The 24,610-nt window shown below is 30.5% G+C and overlaps 3 protein-coding genes across 4 annotated transcripts; 1 reads left to right on the plus strand and 2 right to left on the minus strand.

Moving 5' to 3' along the window:
* Window positions 1-5,590: 5,590 nt before the first annotated feature.
* LOC100777446 (WEB family protein At3g02930, chloroplastic) lies at window positions 5,591-9,677 on the plus strand. Of its 2 annotated transcripts, none has more exons than XM_003540056.5 (3): window positions 5,591-5,905; window positions 6,433-6,637; window positions 7,025-9,677. In XM_003540056.5, exons 1-3 carry the CDS (start codon window positions 5,889-5,891, stop codon window positions 9,353-9,355), a joined length of 2,553 nt encoding a protein of 850 aa, XP_003540104.1. In that variant the 5' UTR covers window positions 5,591-5,888; the 3' UTR covers window positions 9,356-9,677. The 2 variants fall into 2 exon arrangements, with proteins under 2 accessions (XP_003540104.1, XP_014619898.1); XM_014764412.3 differs by lacking the exon at window positions 5,591-5,905 and adding an exon at window positions 5,921-6,029.
* A 2,529-nt stretch (window positions 9,678-12,206) lies between these two features.
* On the minus strand, window positions 12,207-13,966 carry MYB101 (transcription factor MYB101). Its single transcript, NM_001361048.1, has 4 exons — window positions 13,909-13,966; window positions 13,538-13,809; window positions 12,637-13,413; window positions 12,207-12,497 (listed from the first exon to the last, which is right to left on the minus strand). Exons 2-4 carry the CDS (start codon window positions 13,801-13,803, stop codon window positions 12,482-12,484), a joined length of 1,059 nt encoding a protein of 352 aa, NP_001347977.1. The 5' UTR covers window positions 13,804-13,809; window positions 13,909-13,966; the 3' UTR covers window positions 12,207-12,481.
* Window positions 13,967-19,411: 5,445 nt separating this feature from the next.
* On the minus strand, window positions 19,412-20,579 carry LOC100305838 (uncharacterized). The gene is given in 2 exon segments (NM_001250500.2): window positions 19,412-19,913; window positions 20,344-20,579. Coding segments are annotated over 2 exon segments (486 nt in total). The 5' UTR covers window positions 20,528-20,579; the 3' UTR covers window positions 19,412-19,611.
* Window positions 20,580-24,610: the final 4,031 nt, after the last annotated feature.

A 24,610-nucleotide genomic window follows, 5' to 3' on the forward strand; every position in this document is an offset into this window, starting at 1 on the left:
TCAGGTTTTCTTAATTTCTAATTTTCCATCTGCACGTATTCCTTGTAAATGATTTTCATATTATTTCTAAACATCACTAGTGGCCATCTCTCATGGGATGCAATTGGGACTGGGAACACTGCCATGCCTTGCCTTTTAGGAATTATTTTTTCCGGTGCTCTACATTTTTTTTAGGGTACTGCGGTCGAGTAATAATATGTGTATATCATTTTATTCCAAACAAACCTATTAACACTTATTATTTTCTTCTATTTTTCTATCACATTATATCATCTATTACACTTCTCTCTCTTGATGCAATATAATATTTAGGTGTCCACCTACAATTTTTCTTGGGGTTAGATGTTCAGGCTGGCCTCTCTTTCAACTATTCCAGTTTACCTATAGTTGCCCATCTACACGGGTAGGTGTTCTGCATTCTTTAGTTAGTTTAATTTGTTACTAATATTTGGAAGGGGAGACATGAGGAAGCATATTGGCTTTAGACCTTATATATATAAGGAGATATTTTAAAAGTTATCTCTATCTAAATTATTTTAAAATTCATGCAATCATATTGCACTTTTTATTACTATCACGACCAATCACTTAAGTTATATTTAGATAAAAGTCTGAAACATGTTTCTTTGGGAATTTTAATGCACATTCTAAAATTTTTAAGACAAGATAAAAAAAAGAGAATTTATTGCTTTAAAAGTATTTTTGACTTCTCTCAACTGTATGCAAACATGAAATTTTTATTTGTTATCATGTTATTGGTATGAAGTATTTACTGACGATTAGTCCTAACTGATCACTTTTAGTGAGATTTTTTCTCTTAATCACACTTTTTCATTCACAAGTCTTTGTTTAAGAGAATTGAATTCAGTATTACCCGGATTAATGACTTATTAGTTAAAGTGATTTTTTTCTTCACAAAATTTAGTGAATGCAAGAAGAATAAAACGGGAATTGGTCTGACATATTTTGCATGTGACAAAATCTTTGGGGGCGATTATTAATGAAAGGAATTGCAGGTGCAGCAAAACAATCAACTAACGTGTTTGTTTGTCATGAGTGGCGTTGGCGTGGTCTAGTTAATTGAAGTAAAATTGTGAGTGGTTTGAGAAATGAGGCAAAAGGGTAAGAGATACTCATTGACTATTATTGTGTGTGTGATTAATTCAATTCATTAAAAGGATTTGAGAGGGAGAAAGAAAGAAACCGAATCTGAAAACAAACAATACAACATGCTCCCCACCTCAGGATGATGATGTTACGTGTTTGCTGTCTGTACTTGTGCCAATCTGAATCTGCAATTGCAAATTAAACCTGATGAATTTTTTTGCCATTTTTATTTTGATACCTCTTCCCATGTGCATGCCAGTTGTCTCAAACTTCTCAGCTTTGTATTCTCACACTATATTTATATATACACATAAATATTTATATCACTTGCACCAACCATAAATTTGTCCATGCTAATGATGTCTAACTAGACTTGCTGGCCAAATATAGGATGTTGTAGTTTTCATAGATTTATGTCATTTTATTGAGTAATGTTAAATAATAATTGCGTTGCTTTTATCAGTTTATGATGGGGTCAACTAGGCAGAAGACAGAAGTTACTACATAACGCAATTAACATTATTGGTTGAGGCATGTCATGTGAGTGATCATGTGGATGGTATGCAAACAATCACTAGCAACCTAATATCTCAATATTTATTTTTTTATCGACTACGCACGAGTCAATCAGTAAATTAGTGTGTGCTATTTGGGAAATCAGCAAAACCTGCTGGACAACTGGGGGTTGTACAAGTTCAATTTCTTACGGATCACTAAAAAGAGGGCAAAGAAATAATGATATAAGGGGAAACAGAATATCAATTAATAATATAATAAATATATTTATAGTATAAAAATTTTATACACGGTCGTTCAACTATAAATTGTCACATAAGTGAAAGTAGTTTGAGTTTTTAAGCATATGTAAGATTAGATCATTAACTATAATCATATATAGATTATAGAGTAGTGTATTTTTCCTATATTCGTATACTGAGAGCAGTAGAATTTAATTTTACACGACATAAATCAAAATCAATCATCTACTTAGAGTTGTCTATTGATTTATACACAAATACAACAAATTGTGTGGCAATTCAAGGAAATTATGTGGGGGGAGGTGTTAGGTTCTCACTTCTAGATAGGGGGCGAACTATCTGTTCCCTAAAGGGGCTATGGCCCCATAAATTTTTTTGTTTACTTTATTTTACATGTGACGTTTTTAAAAAATATATTATATTATAAATATTTTTTAAAAATAATGTTTTACTTTTTAATTACTGTCCATTTGATTCGTAAAAAATATGATATTAGACGGAACAACATTAAACAAACACACCTAATTATGTTTTAGTAATTTTAAAAATTAATATTAAGAAAATGGTAAGCAAATACACCTGATGTAGATTACTTATGTTAAATCATGGGAGAACTCTAAAATCTCAATATTGCATTTAAAACAATTTAGTTCTGCCCTTGCTTCTTGAACATTTATACATAAAACTATTATAGAATATAGAGTTGTGTTATCTATACAATAATATTTTTTCCATCTCTCCTTCATATTTGCATAACAAAGTTTACAAGAGATGGAGAGAAACATAATGTATAATAAATAATGTGATGAAGAGAGTTTTTTTAATATGTGAATTTTTTTTATTAGGGGAAGACATTCCCCTTGCAAGACTAGGGAATACTACCAAACTTACTAGGAAGGAATTTACAGTGAAATTTATATTTAATTTGTCTATCAATGGGAGAAATCTGATAATAAAATTCGACCAAATGTATCAACCTCTATTGAAATGTAATGAAGACAATAGAGAAAAAAATGTTGTACAAATTGTTTTTTTTAACTGTTCCACAAATTGCTTATATGAATAACACGTTTCATAATTACATCTCATATTTTTCTCTTATTTTAGCAACATGAAAATCCATTTATAAAATTTAAAAGAAAGTATGATTTTACCATTTTGTACTGTAAAAAAACGAAATTTTAAATGTAAAGAAAGAAAGATTAATTGTGATTCAAACTTATTAGCGCTCTCGTCTTACATGGAAAATCAATCCTCTGAAATATTGAAGTTAAGGTAAGAACAAGGGAAGGGAGAAGGCGACAAATTGAATTCCAGTTTTCATCCATCATTCTTACGGAATATGTCCCAAATGAATTTAATTTGTATGCAAAACGTACGTTTACAATTAAAAGCAGGCATGAATAAATAGTTGTCCATATTTGTCGAGTGAAGTTGTACCTAATTTTTAATGTCACAAATTCCAATCAGTTTTGGTTTGCCATATCCACAAGATAAACGATTGTTGGTTGTTAGTCAGCTTCTTACCGTCCATACCAAAGTTGATCCCTTGGCAACTTCACGTGTAGTATTAAACTAATCTTCTTTATTGCGCCATTTGCTTAAAGCAGCTATTCAAAAGACAACACCTTGCAGAAAAATAAAATAAAAAAGTACAAAACCGACGATAACAAGAAACTTGCGTTTCATTTTTTGGTGAATTGAGTTGAAAACAAGAGAGAGATAAAAAAAGAAACAAAAAAAGTATAGATAAGAAATGATAGATATGTTAAAGTGATGTGATGAAAAATAATGAAAGTAACAAGAAAATGAAGTAAAAATTGATTCAAATCCTCATGTGTGAGTAGAGAGGAAGAGGAAATGATTGACCTTAGCTAAGTTTTAGAGAAAGAAATTAAGTTTGTAAATAAAGAGAAATTTGAGAGAGGGGAGAGAGGATGAAAAAAATTAATTTCTAATTTATATAAAAATTAAGTTACTAAAACAATTTTATTAACTATCTTTTAAGTAAAAATAAGTAATCTCATTGAGTTTTTATTTATCTCTCGTATAGTGTTTGAACATTGGAGGGAAATGAAGGGAAGGAAGGGGAGGGGAGATTTTTTTTTAAACTTTTATTGTTTGGATTAATTTTTGGAAGAAGAGAAAAGGGGAATTGAAGGGAGCAAAATTTCGCTCATTGAATTTTTGTTCTCCTCCAATATTGGAAGGATTGAGAGGAGAGAAAAGAGGGATTTAAAATATTTCAAATATATAACTAAAAAATATTTTTATTTATGTTTTGAAATTTAAAATTATAAAGAATGATTTAATTTTTAGAAGGGGAGGGGAGGGAAGAGGGATATAAAAAATCTCTTTATATCTTTATTTCTTTGCCCTCTACTTACATCCAAAGGTTTAAGAGCAATTATTTGGAAAAAAAAAGGTATTCTAAAAATGACTTTCTATACTTGCGTACAACTGCTCTCAACCATTTTAGCAAATTAAAATCATAGATATTGTTCGTTTCCAAGCCATTGCTCCCTTGAGCTTGTAGATGTACTCCAATTCTTACTTGTACCCTTTTTGCTATGTTCTAACTATGTAAATGGTCTTAACTACACAATATCATTGCCACTGTGTTGTTCTTCTTTAAATTTTGTTTTTTAGATTCTAGAGTTATAAGGATTTTTGAACAAAAAGAGAAAGAAAGAAGATAAACCTAGAAAAGATAGTATCAAAATGACCTCATCAATTGAAATGTTACATGTAGATTTAACATGTGAGCTAGCATGAAGTTTAACATGTCACACCAAATATATGTAGTGTTATTAGTTGCTTATGGTTGACTACTAAATTAACTTAACATACAAAATTTTTAAGACTATTTTGAAATACTTTTTAGTTATTAAGTTGTCAATATCCTTTTATTTGGATGATTAACATGGTGTGATGTATTGTGACTGTATTATCATGTGTGAGTTAACACGAGCAAGGAATAATACTGAACAATTTAAATACAAAGTCACATTAATATGTTTAACATCATTAATATATTGAAGATAAATGAAAAAAACTAATTTAACTTTTCATTTTCAATAATTTCATAAGCTAAATTTAAACCATCCTACAATTTCAGAAACAATAGTAATTAACTCTTTTTAAAAGCATTTTAAAAATGCCATTATAATTGAACATGTAAAGAAGAATTTGAACGGTTTATAGAAACTTACAAATTTAAAATTGTATTTTACTTTTTTTATTAAAAATATAATAAAAAAGAAAAAAGCAAAGTTAGTAAAAGAAAATTCATGCATGCACATGTAAACTTGAAGATAATGTAAAGGATTCACGTCATAATATAAGTTTAATAGTTTTTATATGTAAAAAAAATTATTTAACGGGTAAAAATGTTTGACTCATGGGTCCCCATTGAAAGACACATGTAAAGTGTAAACTAAACTTAAAGTAAGGTAACTCAAAATGTAAACAGTAAAAAAGTAAAAACTATTATTATTTTTCAAATTGACGTAGCCGTTTTCTTTTTGGAATTCATTGGATGAATTTTGATCTAATAAAAATGTGAGATGGGTGGAGGGAGGGAGTCACAGGTGTTTACTTTGCCTCTGAAAAAGTTACTCATGCCATTGACAGATTGGGAAAAAGAGAGTCCATGATAGGGTTACTTTTGTCCATTCATGATTGCACCCACATCAGGAAGATCAGACGATAGAAGAAAAAACGGTTAACAATAAATGAATAAGAGAGAGAGAGAGAATAATGTGTATGTGTATGTAGTGTGGCCACTCTGGAAGAGAAGAGAACCAACTCAACTCAAAACTCAAATTATTTGGTTTCTGCTCTGTAAATTCCCTCTGCTGCTTAACAACATCCATCTTCTCCAAAACAAAAACAAAGAAATATCTAAAATCTGGAACTTACGCTGATCCATAATTTGTTGCTTTTCTTCCTTCGTACAATGTCAGAACTTTAGCATCACCTTTTTGCCTTTCCTTCTTACTAACTCAGATAACTACCGCCACCATGACTTCAAAATCTAGGTCAGTCAACTTTGTCGGTGTCACTTCTGAAGATCTGATTTCGGTTTTTGCCCCTGCTTTGTTTTTTTTTTTTTTTCCGTGTGTGAGAATTGTAATTGCTTTCTGCTTGATGAAGTTTGATCTGGTAATTGTGACTTGCTATTATTGGGTTTTCTCCAATTTTGTAATCTAACTTTCATATTTATGTGCGTTCTTCTGTTGAAATTTCAGTGTTTCTCTATCTACTTTCTACTTGCAACTCACAACTGGATTTCGCTTCTTTTTCGTCTCGATTTTGTACAATTATGTTAGTTCAGGCTTATTATACATCATTGATTGCATCAGTATCTGCTGTTCTCGCCCTAATTTTCGTATGAGTTTGGCTTTGTAATGATTCTGGACGCTTAATTTGGCGTAAGAGTTGCTTTTTGTGGCTTAGATCTGTCTATCTGATTGGATGTAACTATTGCATTTTGTTTATTTTATCATGTAATGTATGTTCCATTAAATGCATTATTGATCTGGTGTTCTCATTATGAATTTGATAGACCCAATCTATCTGAAAATTCCAACAAAGGATCGATGGCAACTCCTAGAGCCAGTAAAGCTAGCAAAGTTGTATCCAAATCAGAATCTGAGTCACCATCACCACTGCAAAATTCGCGACTTTCTGTGGAACGATCACCACGATCTGTGAATTCAAAGCCCGCTGTTGAGCGGAAATCACCAAGACCCTCTGCCACCCCACTTGATGTAAGTTACAGATTGCACTTAAGGTCCCATCTTTCTTTGAGATTTCAGTCATTTTTCTATATTATCAAATGGCTGTACTTGAACTGTTATCTTTATTTTCATTTCTAATTTTTTGATGAAGCATTTGAATTTCCTAACATCTCAAGTTTCCTTTAAACTTTTTGCTTGAGGATGCATCACTCAGCCAATTAGTGCTAATTATTTGAAATTAATGCATGACTTCTTACCATTTATTCTGAGATATCCAGTATTTGGTTGGAAATTGCTGGAGATGTTTCTTTCATTATTCCTTATAGTTGATTTACAAAAATATTTTAATTAATGTTGCTTTCCTTTTAAGGGTGTCTGCACTCTGATCTGTGGGTATATATTCCTTGGTTTTGTCAGAAACAACCCCCTAGAGCTGCAAAGGGTTCTGATTTGCAGAACCAATTGAATCTTGCTCAAGAAGACCTAAAGAAAGCAAAGGAGCTGCTTATTCAGGCTGAGAAGGAGAAGCTAAAAGCAATTGATGACTTGAAAGAAGCACAAAGAGTGGCTGAGGAAGCAAATGAGAAACTCCGGGAAGCATTGGTTGCTCAAAAACTCGCTGAGGAGAATTCTGAGATTGAGAAGTTCCGAGCTGTGGAATTGGAACAGGCTGGAATTGAAACTGTGAAGACGAAGGAAGAAGAATGGCAGAAAGAGATTGAAAGTGTGAGGAACCAACATGCTTTGGACATGGCTGCTCTTCTCTCCACCACTCAGGAGCTTCAGCAGGTTAAACAAGAACTCGCCATGACTTGTGATGCAAAGAACCAGGCATTGAATCATGCTGATGATGCAACTAAAATTGCCGAGATTCATGCAGAGAAAGCAGAGTTTTTATCAGCTGAGTTGATGCGATTGAAGGCCTTACTGGATTCAAAACTGGAAACAGAGGCCAGTGAAAATCAGGTTATATTTAAACTGAAAACAGAGATAGAAGCTCTCAAGGAAGAACTTGAAAAGGCAAAGGATTACGATGATAAGTTGTCAGAGAAAGAAACTTTTATTGAACAGCTTAATGTGGAGCTTGAAGCTTCAAAGATGGCTGAATCTTATTCACGTAGCCTGCTAGAGGAGTGGCATAAGAAGGTTGAGGAACTAGAAATGAGGATTGAAGAAGCAAACAAGCTGGAGAGATCTGCATCAGAGTCTTTGGAATCTGTAATGAAACAGCTTGAAGGAAACAATGATTTGTTGCAAGAAGCAGAATCTGAAGTTGCTACTCTTGAAGAGAAGGTGGGATTATTAGAAATGACAATTGGTAGACAGAGAGCAGATGTTGAGGATTCAGAACGCCAACTTCGTCTGGCTAAGGAAGAAAGTCTTGAAAAGTCAAAGGAAGTTGAGGCTCTGAAATCTGAACTTGAGAAGGTCAAGGAAGAGAAAGCACAGGCTTTGAACGATGAAAAGCTTGCTGCTTCTAGTGTGCAGGCCTTATTAGAAGAGAAAAACAAACTTATCAGTGAATTGGAGAATTCTCGGGATGAAGAAGAAAAAAGTAAAAAGGCAATGGAAAGCTTAGCTTCTGCATTACATGAAGTATCTGCAGAAGCTAGAGAAGCCAAAGAAAATCTACTAAACATCCAAGCTGAACGTGAAAGCTATGATGCCCAGATTGAAGACTTAAAGTTAGTCTTAAAAGCTACTAATGAAAAATATGAGTCCATGCTTAATGAGGCACGGCATGAGATTGATGTTCTTGTATGTAGTATTGAAAATTCTAAGAGTGCCTTTGAGAACTCCAAGGCTGAGTGGGAGCATAGAGAGCTTCAACTAGTCAGCTGCATAAAGAAAAATGAAGAAGAGAAGGTGTCCCTGGAAAAAGAAATAAAAAGATTGCTTTATTTGCTTAAAGAAACTGAGGAAGAAGCTAATGCCAACAGGGAGGAAGAAGATCAATTGAAGGAAAATCTGAAGGAAGTTGAGGCTGAGGCAATCCAACTGCAGGAAGCTCTTAAGGAAACAACAGCGGAGAACATGAAATTGAAGGAAAATTTATTGGATAAAGAAAATGAGTTGCAGAGTATGTTTCAAGAAAACGATGAACTCCGAAGTAGGGAAGCTGAATCTATCAAGAAGTTGGAGGAGTTATCTAAGTTGCTGGAAGAAGCTACAACCAGAAACCACACTGAGGAAAATGGGGATCTTACTGACAGTGAGAAGGACTATGATTTGCTTCCTAAAGTAGTTGAATTTTCTGAAGAGAATGGACTTGTAGGAGAGGACATTTCAAAGGTAGAGCTTTCAGTGAATCAGGAGGAACTCAAACAAAACAATATGCAGGAAGATAGCATTCTGTCCAACGACAAGGCTGAAAAAATTGAATCTCCCAAACATGAGGAAGTGAGTGGAAAACGGAAGGAAGATGAGACCAAAGAAAAGGAGGAGAGCAAAGAAAAGGATGATTCAGTAGAAGTTGAATATAAAATGTGGGAGAGCTGCAAGATAGAGAAAAAGGAGTTCTCGCCAGAGAGAGAAGCAGAGCCTGAATCATTTGAAGAGGAAGTTAACTCAAAAATAGAAAAAGGTGGCGAGAGCTTTGACAAGATAAATGGAAATGCTGTAACAGAGAACATTGATGAGAGTGGGAGTCCACCATCAAAACAAGAACAATTGAAGAAGAAGAAGAAGCCTTTGCTTGGCAAGTTCGGAAGCCTGCTCAAGAAGAAGGGTGCTAGCAACCAGAAATAGAACAATTGTATGAGAGGTAAATTGAACATTCAATTGTTTGCACGTGTTTACTTTTGTGATTTTTGCTTCTCAGAATAGGATTTTTATGGTATCACGAGGCTTGTAATATTGTTTAGGATTTTTCGCTAGTGCTTCTTTTGGATTGTGGTTCTCCATGTTAGTGGCAAATTGTATGTGATGCAGATGCAGATTCCCTCCTTTTTTCTCCCATCTTTGTTCGTCCCTTGCCCTCCTATCTAGATTTGACGACAGAAGTGGCAAGTTGGATTGTATTTTTCGTCATCCCAAATTCAAATGAAAGTTCAGAAAGTTTGATGTTTCAGTTCTGAGGCTTACTTGACATTTTTGACATAATGATAATTTAATGTACCGCGTTGCTGTTAGAGGACGTTATTTCCATCTCTTTCCCATTAAATGTAGATTCAACTTGTAATTGGTTCTATCAATATATTTACCTTAATATAGAATTTTGATATTTCCACTTCAACATCTGTTGTTGGTTGTAGCAAATGGATTACTAATCTCACGAAACTTTTTTTGTGAAGCAACCAATCTCACAAAACATAGATATATATAATTGGTACTGTTTTTTTAATCAAAATTGACAATGCCTATCTTAGTAACCGAAATTGGCAGCGATAATATCAATTTTGATTCATGTATGTAGTGTAAGTAACCCTTCTCTTTTAGCTGTGTTTTCTAGTATCTCCGATTTCTATTTCCGTTGGTTGCTTTCTCTTTACAATTTTTTTATGAATTTAGTTTCTTCATGCATATATATTTACTATCATTTTTTTAACATAATAATAATAATAATAATAATAAGTATTCCATTACAATAATGATATTTGTAATTAATTAATTAAATACTGATGATATTTTATTAAAAAAAATTATATCTGCTAACAAATTATATAAGAATAAATAATATATGTATAATGTGAATACTTTTTTACATTTATCGAATTAATTACAAATTGTCTATATATAATAAGTTTAATAAATTTTATAATAATTATTTGTCTATAAAATAAGTTTAATAATTTTTATAATAACTTGAGTCATATTAATGATATTTAATTGATTAACAATATGTAAAATCTTTTATATATGATGTATGCCTGTTAAAGTCTTTATATAATTTGAGCGAACCTTCCATTGTATAATGAACGAAGTAATACGATTTATGAATTGTTTTACTTTGCTTGTTAGATCAAAATCAGTATAAATAGTCTTACCTAACGGATAACAAAAACTCGTCTTTTTGCCAAATGGTAGATTAAAAGGTATCAAGTTATAAGAAAGATTTTCCATGATGCTTTCTAAGTCTCAGTGTCAGCAGAATTATTGCATAAGTAACTCGGTGTTTGGGCAACGTTTTCGTTAAGGTTTTGAGAAGTTTGACTTTAATTTATATTCTCTTTATGTTTTAAAACCTCTTTCTGCTCCAAAACTAAATGGGTCATTTTCACAGTTTTATATTTTGCGTTTGTCTCCATAACAATTCGTCTTTAATTAGTATTCAATTATTTTTTGCCATTCTTCAAGTTTCAAAGTCTCCATGCTGTTCTATTAATTTGTTTCCCTCTTTTGACTCTTGTTTCTAAGGTGTTCATAAGACAGACAACTAGAGCACATATCATTCTCATTAAAGATGAAAAATGAGTTAGTTTAGGTTAGATTTTACAAAGTTTAACTTTGGTATATTTTTCAAGTTTAAGACACCTATTTATCATTTTTTTAACAAGAGATAAAGAAAGCAAAGAGACAGAAAAGGAAATTACACCATAGAGAAAAACAAGAACATACATCCTATTTTTCTAATTTAAATCCTTCTTAAGACTTTACCTGTAAAAAAGTTTATTTTGATTTGAAAACTTATTTAGGCTTATTTTGTAATATGATATTTTAAACATGTTTAAAAACCTACTTATGAATAGATTAATGAGTTTAAATATTTAAATGAATTTTAAGAGAAAATATTTTATGTATAATTTTATATTATCATTTCATCATAAATCATTATACATTATAAATTATAAATTTGTTAACTTATATAATGACTATTTTAAAAGTCATACTAAAGATAATTTCTTATTATTATTTCACAATGTTAAAGTATTTGATACCGATAAAGCATGAACATTAAATTCATAGTTATATTGTTTATTCTCAATAAATTAATTACAGTATTAAGATTAATTATTTTTATGTCTTTAATTTTTTTTTAAAATTCACTTTTACTTTTAGTTCTTCAATAATTTTTTAACTTTTTTGATCTTATTCTCTCTATTAATAATTTTAGTTCATGTTATCAAATAAGAACCTTAACCAATAAAGTGAAAATCTTGTTGACAGCGTGTGTAACTTTCTTTTTTTCAAACTATTTTTAATTTCTTGTCAATAATATAATAAGTCACTGATTGTCAATAATGTAACAAGTTATGTCATTATCAAATGTAAAATCACTTTATTTATTAACTTTGTTATATAATGACAGAGACTAAAACTGCTAATAGAAAAAATATAAGCCATTTTTAAAAAAAAAAGAATTAAAAGTGAATTTTGCAAAAAAAAAAGAGACAAAATATTATTAATTAATACTATTTTGAATATGTCAACTTATTAGCCTTAAAAAATATTTTAAATATTGGTGTAAAACCTATTTTTTATAAATAAGTTGAATTTGGCATAAAGCTGATGTGAGTTACGTCATAAACCACGATTGGTCACCCTTATTTCTCAGTTTGTTTTATTTTCAACCATTCTAACTTTAGAGACTCTAGCATCCATCACAAATAATATTATTTAAGAAAGAAGCCGCATATATCGATTGAGTCGGACTTATGTGCTGCAATTAATGGACGAGGATGAAAAGAGAGGATTTGAATTATTCTGTACAATCTCAATGTTGCATGGTTCGTCTATACAATGGAAGCTTATATATATAATGATTGAATCCAAAATTTAATCCATCTTCAAATACACACGAACCAACCAATTAACTATTCTAAATGAAACATTATGTGTTGATCCTAGAGATCAATGATAATTCCTGTCATCGCAATGATAAACCTTGAATGCCGTTGTCTTTAAAAGAAACTGTCGACTACGGCTAGTTACTGGTTAATTAGTCTCTTTGCTGCAAAAATAGATAGATAGAGAAAAATAAGTATATGTCGTGCCATAAATAAATAAATTTATAAGAGAAAATAAAATAATCACAAGTGGATGTGCTAAAAAAAAAACAGTGCAATAATATAATCATAAAGGTTACTTACTCTATGAGATCTTTCCAATAAGCATCGCTTACTTCCTCATACATGAAATCTCCCCACATTTCAAAGTTGGTTGAAGTGGAAGAAGAAGGGTCGGAGCACTCATTTGGCATTACCTTGTTTTCCATTTGCATGAGTACATGAGTGGAACATTCAGGTGAAGCTGAAACTAGATTTGGAAGAGAATTGAACGGTGTTGAAGAAGAATAAGGGACATCAAGTTGTTCATCACCCTTTTCAGGTTTCATGCAACTACTATCAATGCTTCCTCCATCCATATGCTGATTCCCAGTTGGTAGAACTTGCTGCTGATGAGGGGGTTCAAAGCTTTGGAGATTTGGCTGATTCTGAGCTGAATAGCCATTATAAAGGTTTTGAAGCTTAGACTGATTCAATCCTAAAACTTCATTTAGAAAACCATCTGGCAGTGAAGATGATGATGGTCCAAATGGATTGAGTAGGTCCAAGTTTGAAGTAGGAGTAGTGTCCCCAAGGACATGAAGTATGTTCTGCAGCAATTGGAGTTTGGCTAGTTGTGTGGCATCTGATTGTAGCCTTAGAGCATTATTAGTGTCCCAAGTGTTTGTGAGATTACTCACAATGTTTGTAGCAGCAAGCAATTGTTGGAGATTGGATAGAAGATTAAGGTGATCTGATCTTGGACGATGAGTCACCGGATCTAACCCCATTTGCAGAAGCTTTTTCTTTAAATGAGTGTTCCAGAAATTCTTAATTTCATTATCAGTCCTACCTGGCAGATGACCTGCTATAGCAGACCACCTAATATTGGAAATAAAGCATATACAAATAAAAAATCATTTAATTTATATAGTACGGTATTAGTATTATGAAAAATATTAAGCTTGCCATTTAGTAATGAAATCGAATGAATATAGTAACTTACTTATTCCCAAGAACTGCATGTAAATTGATGATGAGTTGCTCTTCTTCCTCAGAGAATTTTCCTCTTTTGATATCAGGCCTCAAATAGTTAGTCCATCTTAGCCTGCAACTCTTCCCACACCTGTTCAACCCTGCATGTTTTGGAAGTGCTCTCCAACTCCCATGCCCATGTTTCTGAATATAATCCACCAATATTCTATCCTCTTCTGGGGTCCAAGGCCCCTTCTTCAAACCATTTTCATCACTGCATGGAGTTCTCCCCATCATCACTCACTGCATAAACATGTTAGAAATTAAATACTTCTAGTATAATAAGAATTAGTTTGATTCAGGGTGCAGCATGACAACAAAAGAGGGCAAAAGAATTCATACCTTGGATTGAGTGTTATGAAGTGGAGAATGAAGATATATATATAGACTTAGAAGATACTCTGTTGGAAGTTGGATATTTAACCGAGAGATGATTGCTATATATAGCATGGTGATGTTTGGAATAGCAATGCTTTCAAGACTTGTTTACTATGCTATGATAGAAAATTCCAAGTTTGTCCTGTATTATACATAAGGATAACGACCCTGAAAGACACTCCTTAGAGTAATAATGTTTTATTTTCAAAGGATGGATGTAAACATGATTATAGCAATTAGGTTTCATTCAACAACTAATTGTCTAGGCATTAGGTTTCATAATTATAGCAATTGTTATTAATTTTTCAAAATGGAGAATGTACATGTGTTTAGGAAAACATATATATGAGGTATGCAATATGCACTTAATTTCATCCATCTATATACCATGTATAAGTTGCCAAAACAAAGTGCATTAATAGCTTCTTCTATGTCTTTATCTAGTTTGTATTAAATTTTCTGTCTTAATACTTTTACATTGACGAGCATGAAAGTAGCCACGTCAAGTGTCAACGTTAACTCCATCTCCATGACATATTGCTCATATACAGAAAGTACGTAAATGAAACACGAAATTGAAGGAATAATAAATGGACAAATTTCTAAGGTGAAGATATGCATATTTTCAACGTGAGTTTGGCTAGCTTGTCCAACAAGAACAAGGCACATACGTATAACAATGGCCACCTTGTGTTGTGCGTACTTTACACCAAGATGGGAAGCAACACATCAGCAACAAATTTAAACTACCAACAAGGGTAGGTTTCCACGTGGCAACCGCTTAGCAAGTTTGAAACTCACTTTTCATGGCCCATATGGAGAAGAAACCTCCCTCTCTGAAAATATCGACTATATATGTATAATAACATCGTCCTGTTCATCTTGTATGCAAATCAAATTAAACCAATGTACGCAAAACTGAATAGTCCCCTCCGAGGGACCCTCAACAAAGCCCTAACGAATTCATATATTTTTTTTTATATATAAATGAATTCATAATTTCGTATCACTGCAAAGTATCACGTATATTATTATATATAAACGGAAAAAAATATAAACCTTAGGATTGTTTACATTGTTTTTTATTTATTTAAAAGAAATTAAATCAGTATTATATATTGATATTGTGAACCTACATTAATAATATGATATATTAACTATATAAAGGTATATATTAATAATTTATAGTGATGAAACTATTTAATACTACATAATGAATTATACTATTAATATTATATAGTCATAATATTTGTATTAATAATCTTAATTTCCATAAGATAAAAGGTTATACCTACGATACCATTAGTATATATGAGACATTTTTAAATAGTGTAAGTACTCATCGAATACATGTATAGTACGTATAGTGAAGTCATGTTCAATGAAAAATTAATTATTAGGTAATTCAAAATAATTATAATTCTCACTAATTTTTACATGACAATAATTAAGTGTGTTATTAATTTTTGTTATAAATTTTTTTTTAGTATAATCTTTTATATATGCACCATGGTGTAAAGATTTTTCTTTATATTTTATACTATCATTCCACCATAAAATTATCATGTATATTAATAGATTTTGTTGATATTTACAATAATTATCTTAAAATCATAATTTTTCTATTTGTTAATAGTATAAAAACTCTAAATATAATTTATTAGACTTTAAAAGAAAGAGATTAATTACTATGCATTGATAATGTAATTTTTTTTATATTATCAATCAATCCAAAATCATGGTAAATCTATATCATTAGATAATTTTCAAATCTATATCATGGCTATTTTTTTTAAATGATCATATATTTAAAATAAATGATAAGATGTTTTAATAATTGATTACTATAGACTTATGTATATTAATTAAAAATATCTAACGAAATATCCAACTAATCTACATTAGAAAAAAAAATCTAACCTACATTTATTTAAGTATGTTTTAAAAATATCTAACCTACATTAGAAAAAAAATATAAACCTTAGGATTGTTGGTATTTTTAATTAACTAACTTGTAATCTTGATTATTCAAGTATAATTGTACTTTTCTTTATTAATGATTCAAGTATAATTGTATGATTTAAATTTATAATTTTCATTTCTTATACTATTAACCAAGTGTTCTCACCACATATAATTTAAATAAATGATAAGATTAAAATTAATTAAAATAATCTTAATTATCTTTCTACAATTATATGATTAAGATTAACTTCTTTGTATATAACGGGACGCATAATCACCCCTCCTTACCTAATAATTTCCACGTACGTATATAGAGACATTGTGAATAAGATTGCAAAATGAAGATTAAAAGTGCCTGCCTGCTTTTGAATCGATGAAATTTAGCCAAAGATAAGCTAGCAAATGCTAGATGCGGCTGCTTCTTATTCAATCTTATAAGGTACGTGCAAGTGAATATATATTGCGTACGTATGTTCATTCCACCACCAATTTCATAGCAAACAATCATGACAAGCAGTCACGGTCAACTCCTAATTAAAAAAGGGTTATGCCTATATTATGTAAATTCAAAGAAATAATGGTAAATTAATGCTATTTTCCTTTGTCTAACATATCGTTTAGTTTTAAATTAGTTGACGAACCCCTCAACCTTTCTAAGATTAGGTGAGTGCGAGAATAAAACAATAACTTAAGAATGCAGTATAGCGTCCCCAATTGCAACTACTTAGAAATTCGATCACAACAATTCTTAAAGGTAGAAGAATTATAATATAGACTACAATACCATTGATACTTAATTTGCTGTTTAATATTCGACCAAATTCCCGATCTCATACTCTACCCATTGGTCTAAACCGTCTAACTCGTCGTCTTTACATCTGTATTACCAAAATGTTTCTCAACATCATGTATAAGTCTGAATTTCATCAATCTTTTCAACAACAAAAAAAAAAAAAGAAAGAAAAAAATGTCCGAATCATCAAAATCCTAATGCAACAGAAATTTTGGCACCATTGTATTTTTTTATATTGAAATTGTATACAACGAAATCTCCAACTAATCTTGAGTGCTTCCATTGCAACGGTTCATCTCCCTTTTACCAAACAAAGGGTTTTAATAATTGCATCCGGTTTTAGAGCATTGAACCAGATGCATATGATACTCCCTGTGGGGAAACAATTAATGATAAATAATGAGAGGAAGCAACTAATTAATCAATCATGTACAATATCTCATGCATGCACATGATATTTAGTTGGATCATAGTTTTTATATAAGGAGCATCCAGATGTACATATATCACTGCTCATGTCCCTGCCATCTGTGAATTGCCAATATTATTAACAATTCAACAACTTAAAGAGAAATTAGTTAGCATCTTTAAGTAAAAATGCTTAGTAAATCTTAGTCCCGAAAAAGGAAATGGTTGGATACATCGTGTGGGACTGTGGGGTATCGCATAATTTGCTTTTATAAAATTATATATGTTATATCCTTTTAGAAGATAAGAAGAAATAAACTCAAAAATAAAACCGAACAAATCTTGCCTAAAATGTGTAGCTATTCCAATATTTGTCTTTATAGTGCAGGCAAATAACGAGATAATATGTTAGAGCACTTTCCTCTAATTCCGAAGAATATTGCTTCTCTTATTCTTTCTACTTCTAGATACATTACACAGTGTTTTTATGATATCTCACCATTAGAGAAGTGACATCATGGATGCAATAGTCAATTTGGGGGGTTAAAAGGATGGTAGACCTTGCCGGGGATTTTCTCCGAGCGTTACCTCATCATTATCCACTTTTACAAGCCATCTAGTTTTTTGGTTTAATTTGCATGTTTAATAATATTTTATCTCGTTCAAATAACTAATTAGCCAATGCGAATCCGTTTTTCTAAAAGATTTCGTCTAAATAGAAAAAACTTGACAACAACAATAACAATATCTGTTACTTGTTGAACTTGATTTCCTTGAGACTTCGTGTATACTTGCTCCCTTTGTACGCGTTTGCCACATATAGACTAATTTCGTTGAATTAAAAATACATTATATTTTTTGGTTTTAGGAAAAGTAAATACTTTAATCTGTTAACTGGATTAGTAGAAGGGATTGGTCGCTGTTTAGTTGTTCAACTTATTAGCACAAGAAAATCTTGTCCCAACAGTTGAGTATCATAACCATTGATTATTGTAAGAGTCGGTAAAAGAAACAATTTGTTTAAGGAAATGACTTTCCTAGAGTAAGTCAAATCGAGAGGCAATTTCAAGTTAGACTCTTGAATAGTATTTACGTTAAGTTTGCCGTAAATTCCTAAGTTGTTTTGACAATTTTTTTTCCCATTAATTGAATCCCTAAATTTATATTTATTTTTTAATTGAATTACTTTTGTTTAACTATCGTTACAAAAAAACTTATTGTTTGAATTAGTTATGTAAGATTGCAACAAGGTGGTTGTAGGATGAAGCCTGATAGAATACTTACAATGAATGGACCTATAGAGGTGATAATATATTGGTTGAAAAACATGGTTAAAAATACAATGTTCAAAACCTGTAGAGCTGACAATAATGAATCCAAAAACTAATTAGGTCTCATGGTTAACTTATCTTTTGTAACAACACAATGATTCAATTAAAAAATAAATAAAAATTCAAGGACTTAATTGAAGAATAAAAAAGAATAACTAACTCTTAACTGACTCTCAACTAACTCTACTAATTGTAGTTACATGAGATTGATCAATTAATCAACAACTCTAGTTACAATGTTCTATGCTAAGAAGGTTGGTTTCTTTCCATGTGAGGGCTAAATTGCAAAAAGTGAACTATTATCCTTCTTTTCTACCGCTTTTCTTCTTTGAAAATCAACCTATGATGATACAAAATAAATAAATAAAACAAAAAATTCAATCTCTTCTTCCCAATCATTCCTTAAATCATCCCCTATATACAATATATCAATCTTAATGATGATAACGAGGATGGACCACTTATTTTTTGTTTTAATTATGTTTTTGTTTTAATTATGTGAAACATAATGCGCTGAGAAAGGTGATCTAATTGATTAGTAATATCCAACACTAATTGATCACACAAAGAAAGCAAAAGGAAACTAACAAACATGCTAGCTTCTTGATGTCGATAGAATTAAGAAGAGAATAGCCCAATAAATAAACACGGTGGCCCATGATAGTATACATATGGCAAACTCAGTGAGAAGAAACCCAAGGCACTGAGACTATTGACTCATAAAAGCAAAAGCCAAATATCAATTGTGATTTGCGTGACACTATTGACTCATAAGTCAACTCTCCCATGAGACGCTTCTTCATTTCTTTTTTTTGATTCTTTTGGACCTTGCTAAAGTAATAAGTTGCATTCATAGTTTCAATGAACGCCTACTTTGAAGCTCGATCAAAGTGCTGCTTTATCTCGAGTAACAATCAAATTATAATTCATTCAATATGATCCAACCAGCTAGCTAGGTTGCATGTTCTGATAATTAAATTGATGAATGTACTGATCAACAAAATGTATATGGTATTACTACCACCCAATTCTCATTTCATAGCATAGATGTTTCTCAAGATAAATGCAAATCATCTGAGAAAGAAAACATTGTGATATGAATTGATGAAACAAAGCATGTAATTAAGTTGGTATCTTTATTCATGAACTATATAGGCAAATGATTACTACTTAATTTGCTTCTTTTGCAGCCTTGTTTTTGTTGAGATAATTCTTGGCAAGTTCAGCAATGGTTGCCACTGGCTGGATAGTAACAAGTGAGGCATTGGCCGCGTTCTCTTCCTTGACTTCATACTCGATTGTAGATTTGATTATGCTGGACTCTTCACCTTTCTCTATCACTTCCAAACGAACTCTAAATAGAGTGAATCCTAACTCCAAGTACCCTCCTTCAACTACCTCTGTTTCTTTTATGCGCTTCTCATTATCAATCTTAGTGAACTTCTCTTTGTAACCAGCTGGCCCAGGTACACCTAATAATTAAATTTCAACTTAAACAAATCAGTGTGAGATTAAAGCTTAATTAACATTTTCATATCTTAACAAAGTGGAGGATCATGTTGAAAACTAACGGATGTTTTTCAATCGATGGAAGTAAATAATTACTTGTAAATTCCCATATTAAGATTAGTAAAACTCGTTTTCTTTTCAGAGCTTATCTGAAAATTAAATCTCTGTATAGTGGTAGCAGACTCAGATAATGAATCATTAGGGTTGACCTGCCGACCAATTAGGTAATATGTATAAAGTCATAAGTTCTAATTACATTATAAATTATTATAAAAATGAAGACCTAGAGCAAAAGTTATAATCTTTTAGTTATACTAAAATTTGTTTCTTATAAAAAAAATAATTACAGTAATATCATTTGTATCTGGCAGATCAGATAATAATAAATGAGACCTGGAGCAAAAGTTAGTTTGAGGACAGTCCCAACCCCTCCATCTCCTTCTGTTAGCTCCACCTTTTGAAACAATTCCGGCAGCTCTTGGGCAACAAGTTTTCCTATTTCAAGGGCACCAAACAGATCCCATGCCTCACTCGCCGGCACGTGCAGCTCTAGCTCATGCTCAAGTTGGCCAAACATCTTCTATCTTCTGGAGAAAAGCCTACCTTGAAAATCACAATGTTTCTGGTGTGCGTGTGAAGTATGAAACTCGCTTAAAACATATAGGGCAGTAAGTGCGTACCAAGACAAAATCTTGCAGGCTTAGTGCATACTTTGATTTTGGCGTATGTATTTATGTCACTCGCTGTCACCGCATAATATAGGATGGGTGCCAGCATTTTATAAAAATGTCAGAACTTAATATGTGTTTTCTTCGTATTTATGATGAGGGTCCACGAGGATGATTCGTAAATCGTACAAATCAAGTTGATATTTAAGATTGATACGGTTCAACTTGATCTATATTACGAATTAAGTTGATTGATATATTAATATTAAATGCATACAGATCAAGTTAATCTATAAAAGATTTACTAATTAAAGGTATTTTACTCTTTTCTTCTTAAGTGTTGGATGTATCAATAATAATACTAAGTGCACCTAACAACCCCATATAAGATATAAATAAAATATATGTGGCCAGGAAGTCTTGCAGGCTAATGAGAATCTGTGCCTATTTTGAATCTCTAAGATGCCTATCATGTCACGACAATAATAATGCCATAGATTTTGTTTTTAACCATTAATTATTTTTTTCTGATTAAGAAAGTTGCAGGCCTAAAAGATAAGACTTTTGTTTAAAATGGAAAAATTTAGTAAGAGTGCTTTTCAAATTCTTAAAAATAAATCAATTTAGTCTCAAAATTTTTAAGAACTTGAAGATCAAATTAAATCATTTAAAATAATTTGAGAACCAAAAAAAATCATTTTTTAAAACTTAGTATCAAATAGAACATTTTAAATATTTTAGGACTAAATTGATTAATTTTTTAAAATTTGAAATTCAAATTGAAATTTTTTAAAATTTGGGAATCAAATTGAACCATTTAAAATAATTTGAGTATCAAATTGATAATTAAGCAAAAACAGAAAAAGAAAATTAACAATAAGAGGACAAGGAAATGCAGTCTACATATATGAAATTGTATTTCGATAAATAATTTAATTAAGCATTAAAATATACTTATTTTAATGTTTTCAAATTTACTAAAACAAATTTAAAGTTTATAAAAAATAATAAATTATTTGAAATAGTACATTGGTAACCTACGTCCAGCTATATTTTAAGATTAATCATAATTATAATTTATTAACATATTTTTTATAAAAAATAATGAATTTATGTTAGCAAACTTCACAGATATTTATTAATGCATATTAGTTTTTTTAGAATAACTATATTAACAAACTACACGAGGATGTATTCCAAGATTAGTTTAATTGTTTGATACATTAAGATTAGTTTAATTTGATGAACCGGTAATAATACCCATTAATATTGTCAGTATTATAATAACATATAAATTCCACACAATTAACCTCGTTTACTTGAACGTTATGTTGGCCTTTGCTCATGCAATTGCTCACTTTCTTGGTGGGTGCAATTACATGCGGTGCTATCTTTTATTGGTATTAATATTTTAATTAGCTTTTTTTTTTAAGAATTTTTAAACTTCTTGTTATGTTGTAGTTTTTATTGGTATTACAGAATCAAAATCATAACTGGATATAAGCGTTTACACAAATATGATAATGGGGTAAAATATCATATTTATCTCTTTTTTTCTTTTATAATATATAATTATAAGCAAATTAATTTTAATGTATTCTTTTCTGGTATGTATCGGAGAATACCGTCACATAATGTCCAAGATTTTAATGATTTTATTAGACGATTACAACATTAAATATAATAATAATTATATTTATGATGTTGTTTTATTATGCCTTATGTTTGAATAACTTAAAGGTTATGTTTGATTGCTTTTAATGTTATATTTAAATATTTTTTTATGTTATGTGCAAATGTTTTGAATATTATATTTAAAATTTCTGACGTAAAACATGCTAATGTGTAATTAGGGATAAAATGTACAGAATTTTGAATGTAGAGTGATAAAATATACAAAATTTTGAAAGTAAAGGAAAAAAAGTTGGGAAAATAATAAATAATAAAAATGTTATAGGTGTGATGAAAACTCTCGTCTTCTTATTTGTAGTTTCAAAGTCACTAAGCCGTTTGAGTCATTTAGTTAATAAATAAAAATTATCTTGTATATTACTAATTACAAATTTGATCTCAAAGTTATCTTTCCAAAATAATATATATATATATATATATATATATATATATATATATATATATATATATATATATATATATATATATATATATATATCGGTATAAAATTACCATTTTGTATGCTCACGTTCATACACATTTTGTATAATTTTTTTGTTGCAATTTATTTATTTATATCATATCATCCACACTTTTGTAATATTTTTATAATCAATTTATATTATATCACTTATTTTATTTCACATTTTTTTAACTTTAAAAGTGACAGCAAGTTAATGATTAAATAAATAAACCTTTTCCATTTAAAAATGGTTATATTGGATAACTGAAGTGGAACTTATTAAAATCAATCATGGAGTATGAGTAAATGCTTGTTTGGTATTATGTTAAAAAAAATTATTTGAAATTTAAACGTGTGGGCTATCGGCAGAAACTCAAGAATTTGGAAAAATGCAAAAGTGTTTTCACCCGAGAGGTTCTTTGATGAATTGGGATATTGATGTCAAAGGTCACAGCTATGAGCTTACACCGTTCGGTGCTGCGTGTTGAATGCTGTATTTGATGTTGGGTTCGCTACCCAACTGTTATAACTGGAAACTTGAAGATGATGATATCAACATGGAAGATAGCTTTGGGATAGCTTAGCAAAGACTCAATTCCTGAAAAAGTAGTGGTGTCATCATGTCATGAATGGATAATGATGCACATGTACATCAAATAATAAAATAATAAGAGGAGTAAAATTTAATACAAATTTAGGATGTAGACACGTAATGCTGAATGCAATGCATGTTTGCTGAGTAATTTGGCAGATTCATGCTAGTTTCAAGTAATTTAAGCTAAATTAAAGTTTGTTCATTAAGTGCTACTGCTATTGATTTATAGTCTCATTAGGTGTTTCGCATTATAATTAAAGATCTAAAAGACATTTCATTATGTCAGAGTTATTGCGAAAGTCTCTCTTCTCAATTTGATATTTTCGTTGGTATCAGATATTTTGCTGATATGCTTATCTCACGTTATGTCAACCTAAATTTATATGTCGTAACTTAATAAATAGATTTGATAATCAAAAGGAGGAAAAAGAAAACAGAAAAAATTAATGTCATTTATTTTTAATTTCTAACATTTTGAATGAGGTTTTCGATTTCTTTCTGAGTTTTGCGCGACTTGATTTAATGTTTTTCCGTCTTTCGTTGTGGAAATTCTCATTCATTTGATTGTATAAACGGTAAAATTGGACATAGTCGCCACTCTCATATATATATATATATATATATATATATATATATATATATATATATATATATATATTGTTGTTGTTCGTGAAGCGTATTTGAGAGCAGAAAATAGAAAACTGAAAACAAGAGGAGGCCTGTATGGTATTTGTTCTTTTCATAATTTCCTCCACAAAACTTGGAAATCAGAAAACGTGAGGAGAGCATGTCATTTTTATAATTATTAGTTAAATTAAAAAAATAAATACATTTTTTTAAACAAAACATACTTCAATAATAGAGATATACTTGTCATGAAAACATAAGTTAGGAAGATCTACGAAATGATGTGGTATGTGAACATCAAGAAAATACTTTTTTTGACAATTGAAATTGCTAATCTACTTCTTTGTCTAACAGATATCGGTGAAAGTCGGCAACATCTCTTCAACTGCAACCGAGCAAGATTTTAGGGAATTTCTTACCTTTTCGAGAAAAATCGTATAAGGTTTGTCTATATTATAGTATTAGCTCCATTATCTGTATTTCATTTGCCATGTTATGAGGCCATTAGATGGCACTCTACTAACTAACTTTCGGATGGAACATGTAGTATATAATTGCTCTCATTTTTCAGTGATAAGGGAAATTATGAGTGAGTCTTATTAAATAAAGAAGTGTTACTACAAAATTGTGATTTTT

This window comes from Glycine max, chromosome 12 (genome assembly GCF_000004515.6).
Source record: "Glycine max cultivar Williams 82 chromosome 12, Glycine_max_v4.0, whole genome shotgun sequence".
Taxonomy (NCBI): domain Eukaryota; kingdom Viridiplantae; phylum Streptophyta; class Magnoliopsida; order Fabales; family Fabaceae; genus Glycine; species Glycine max.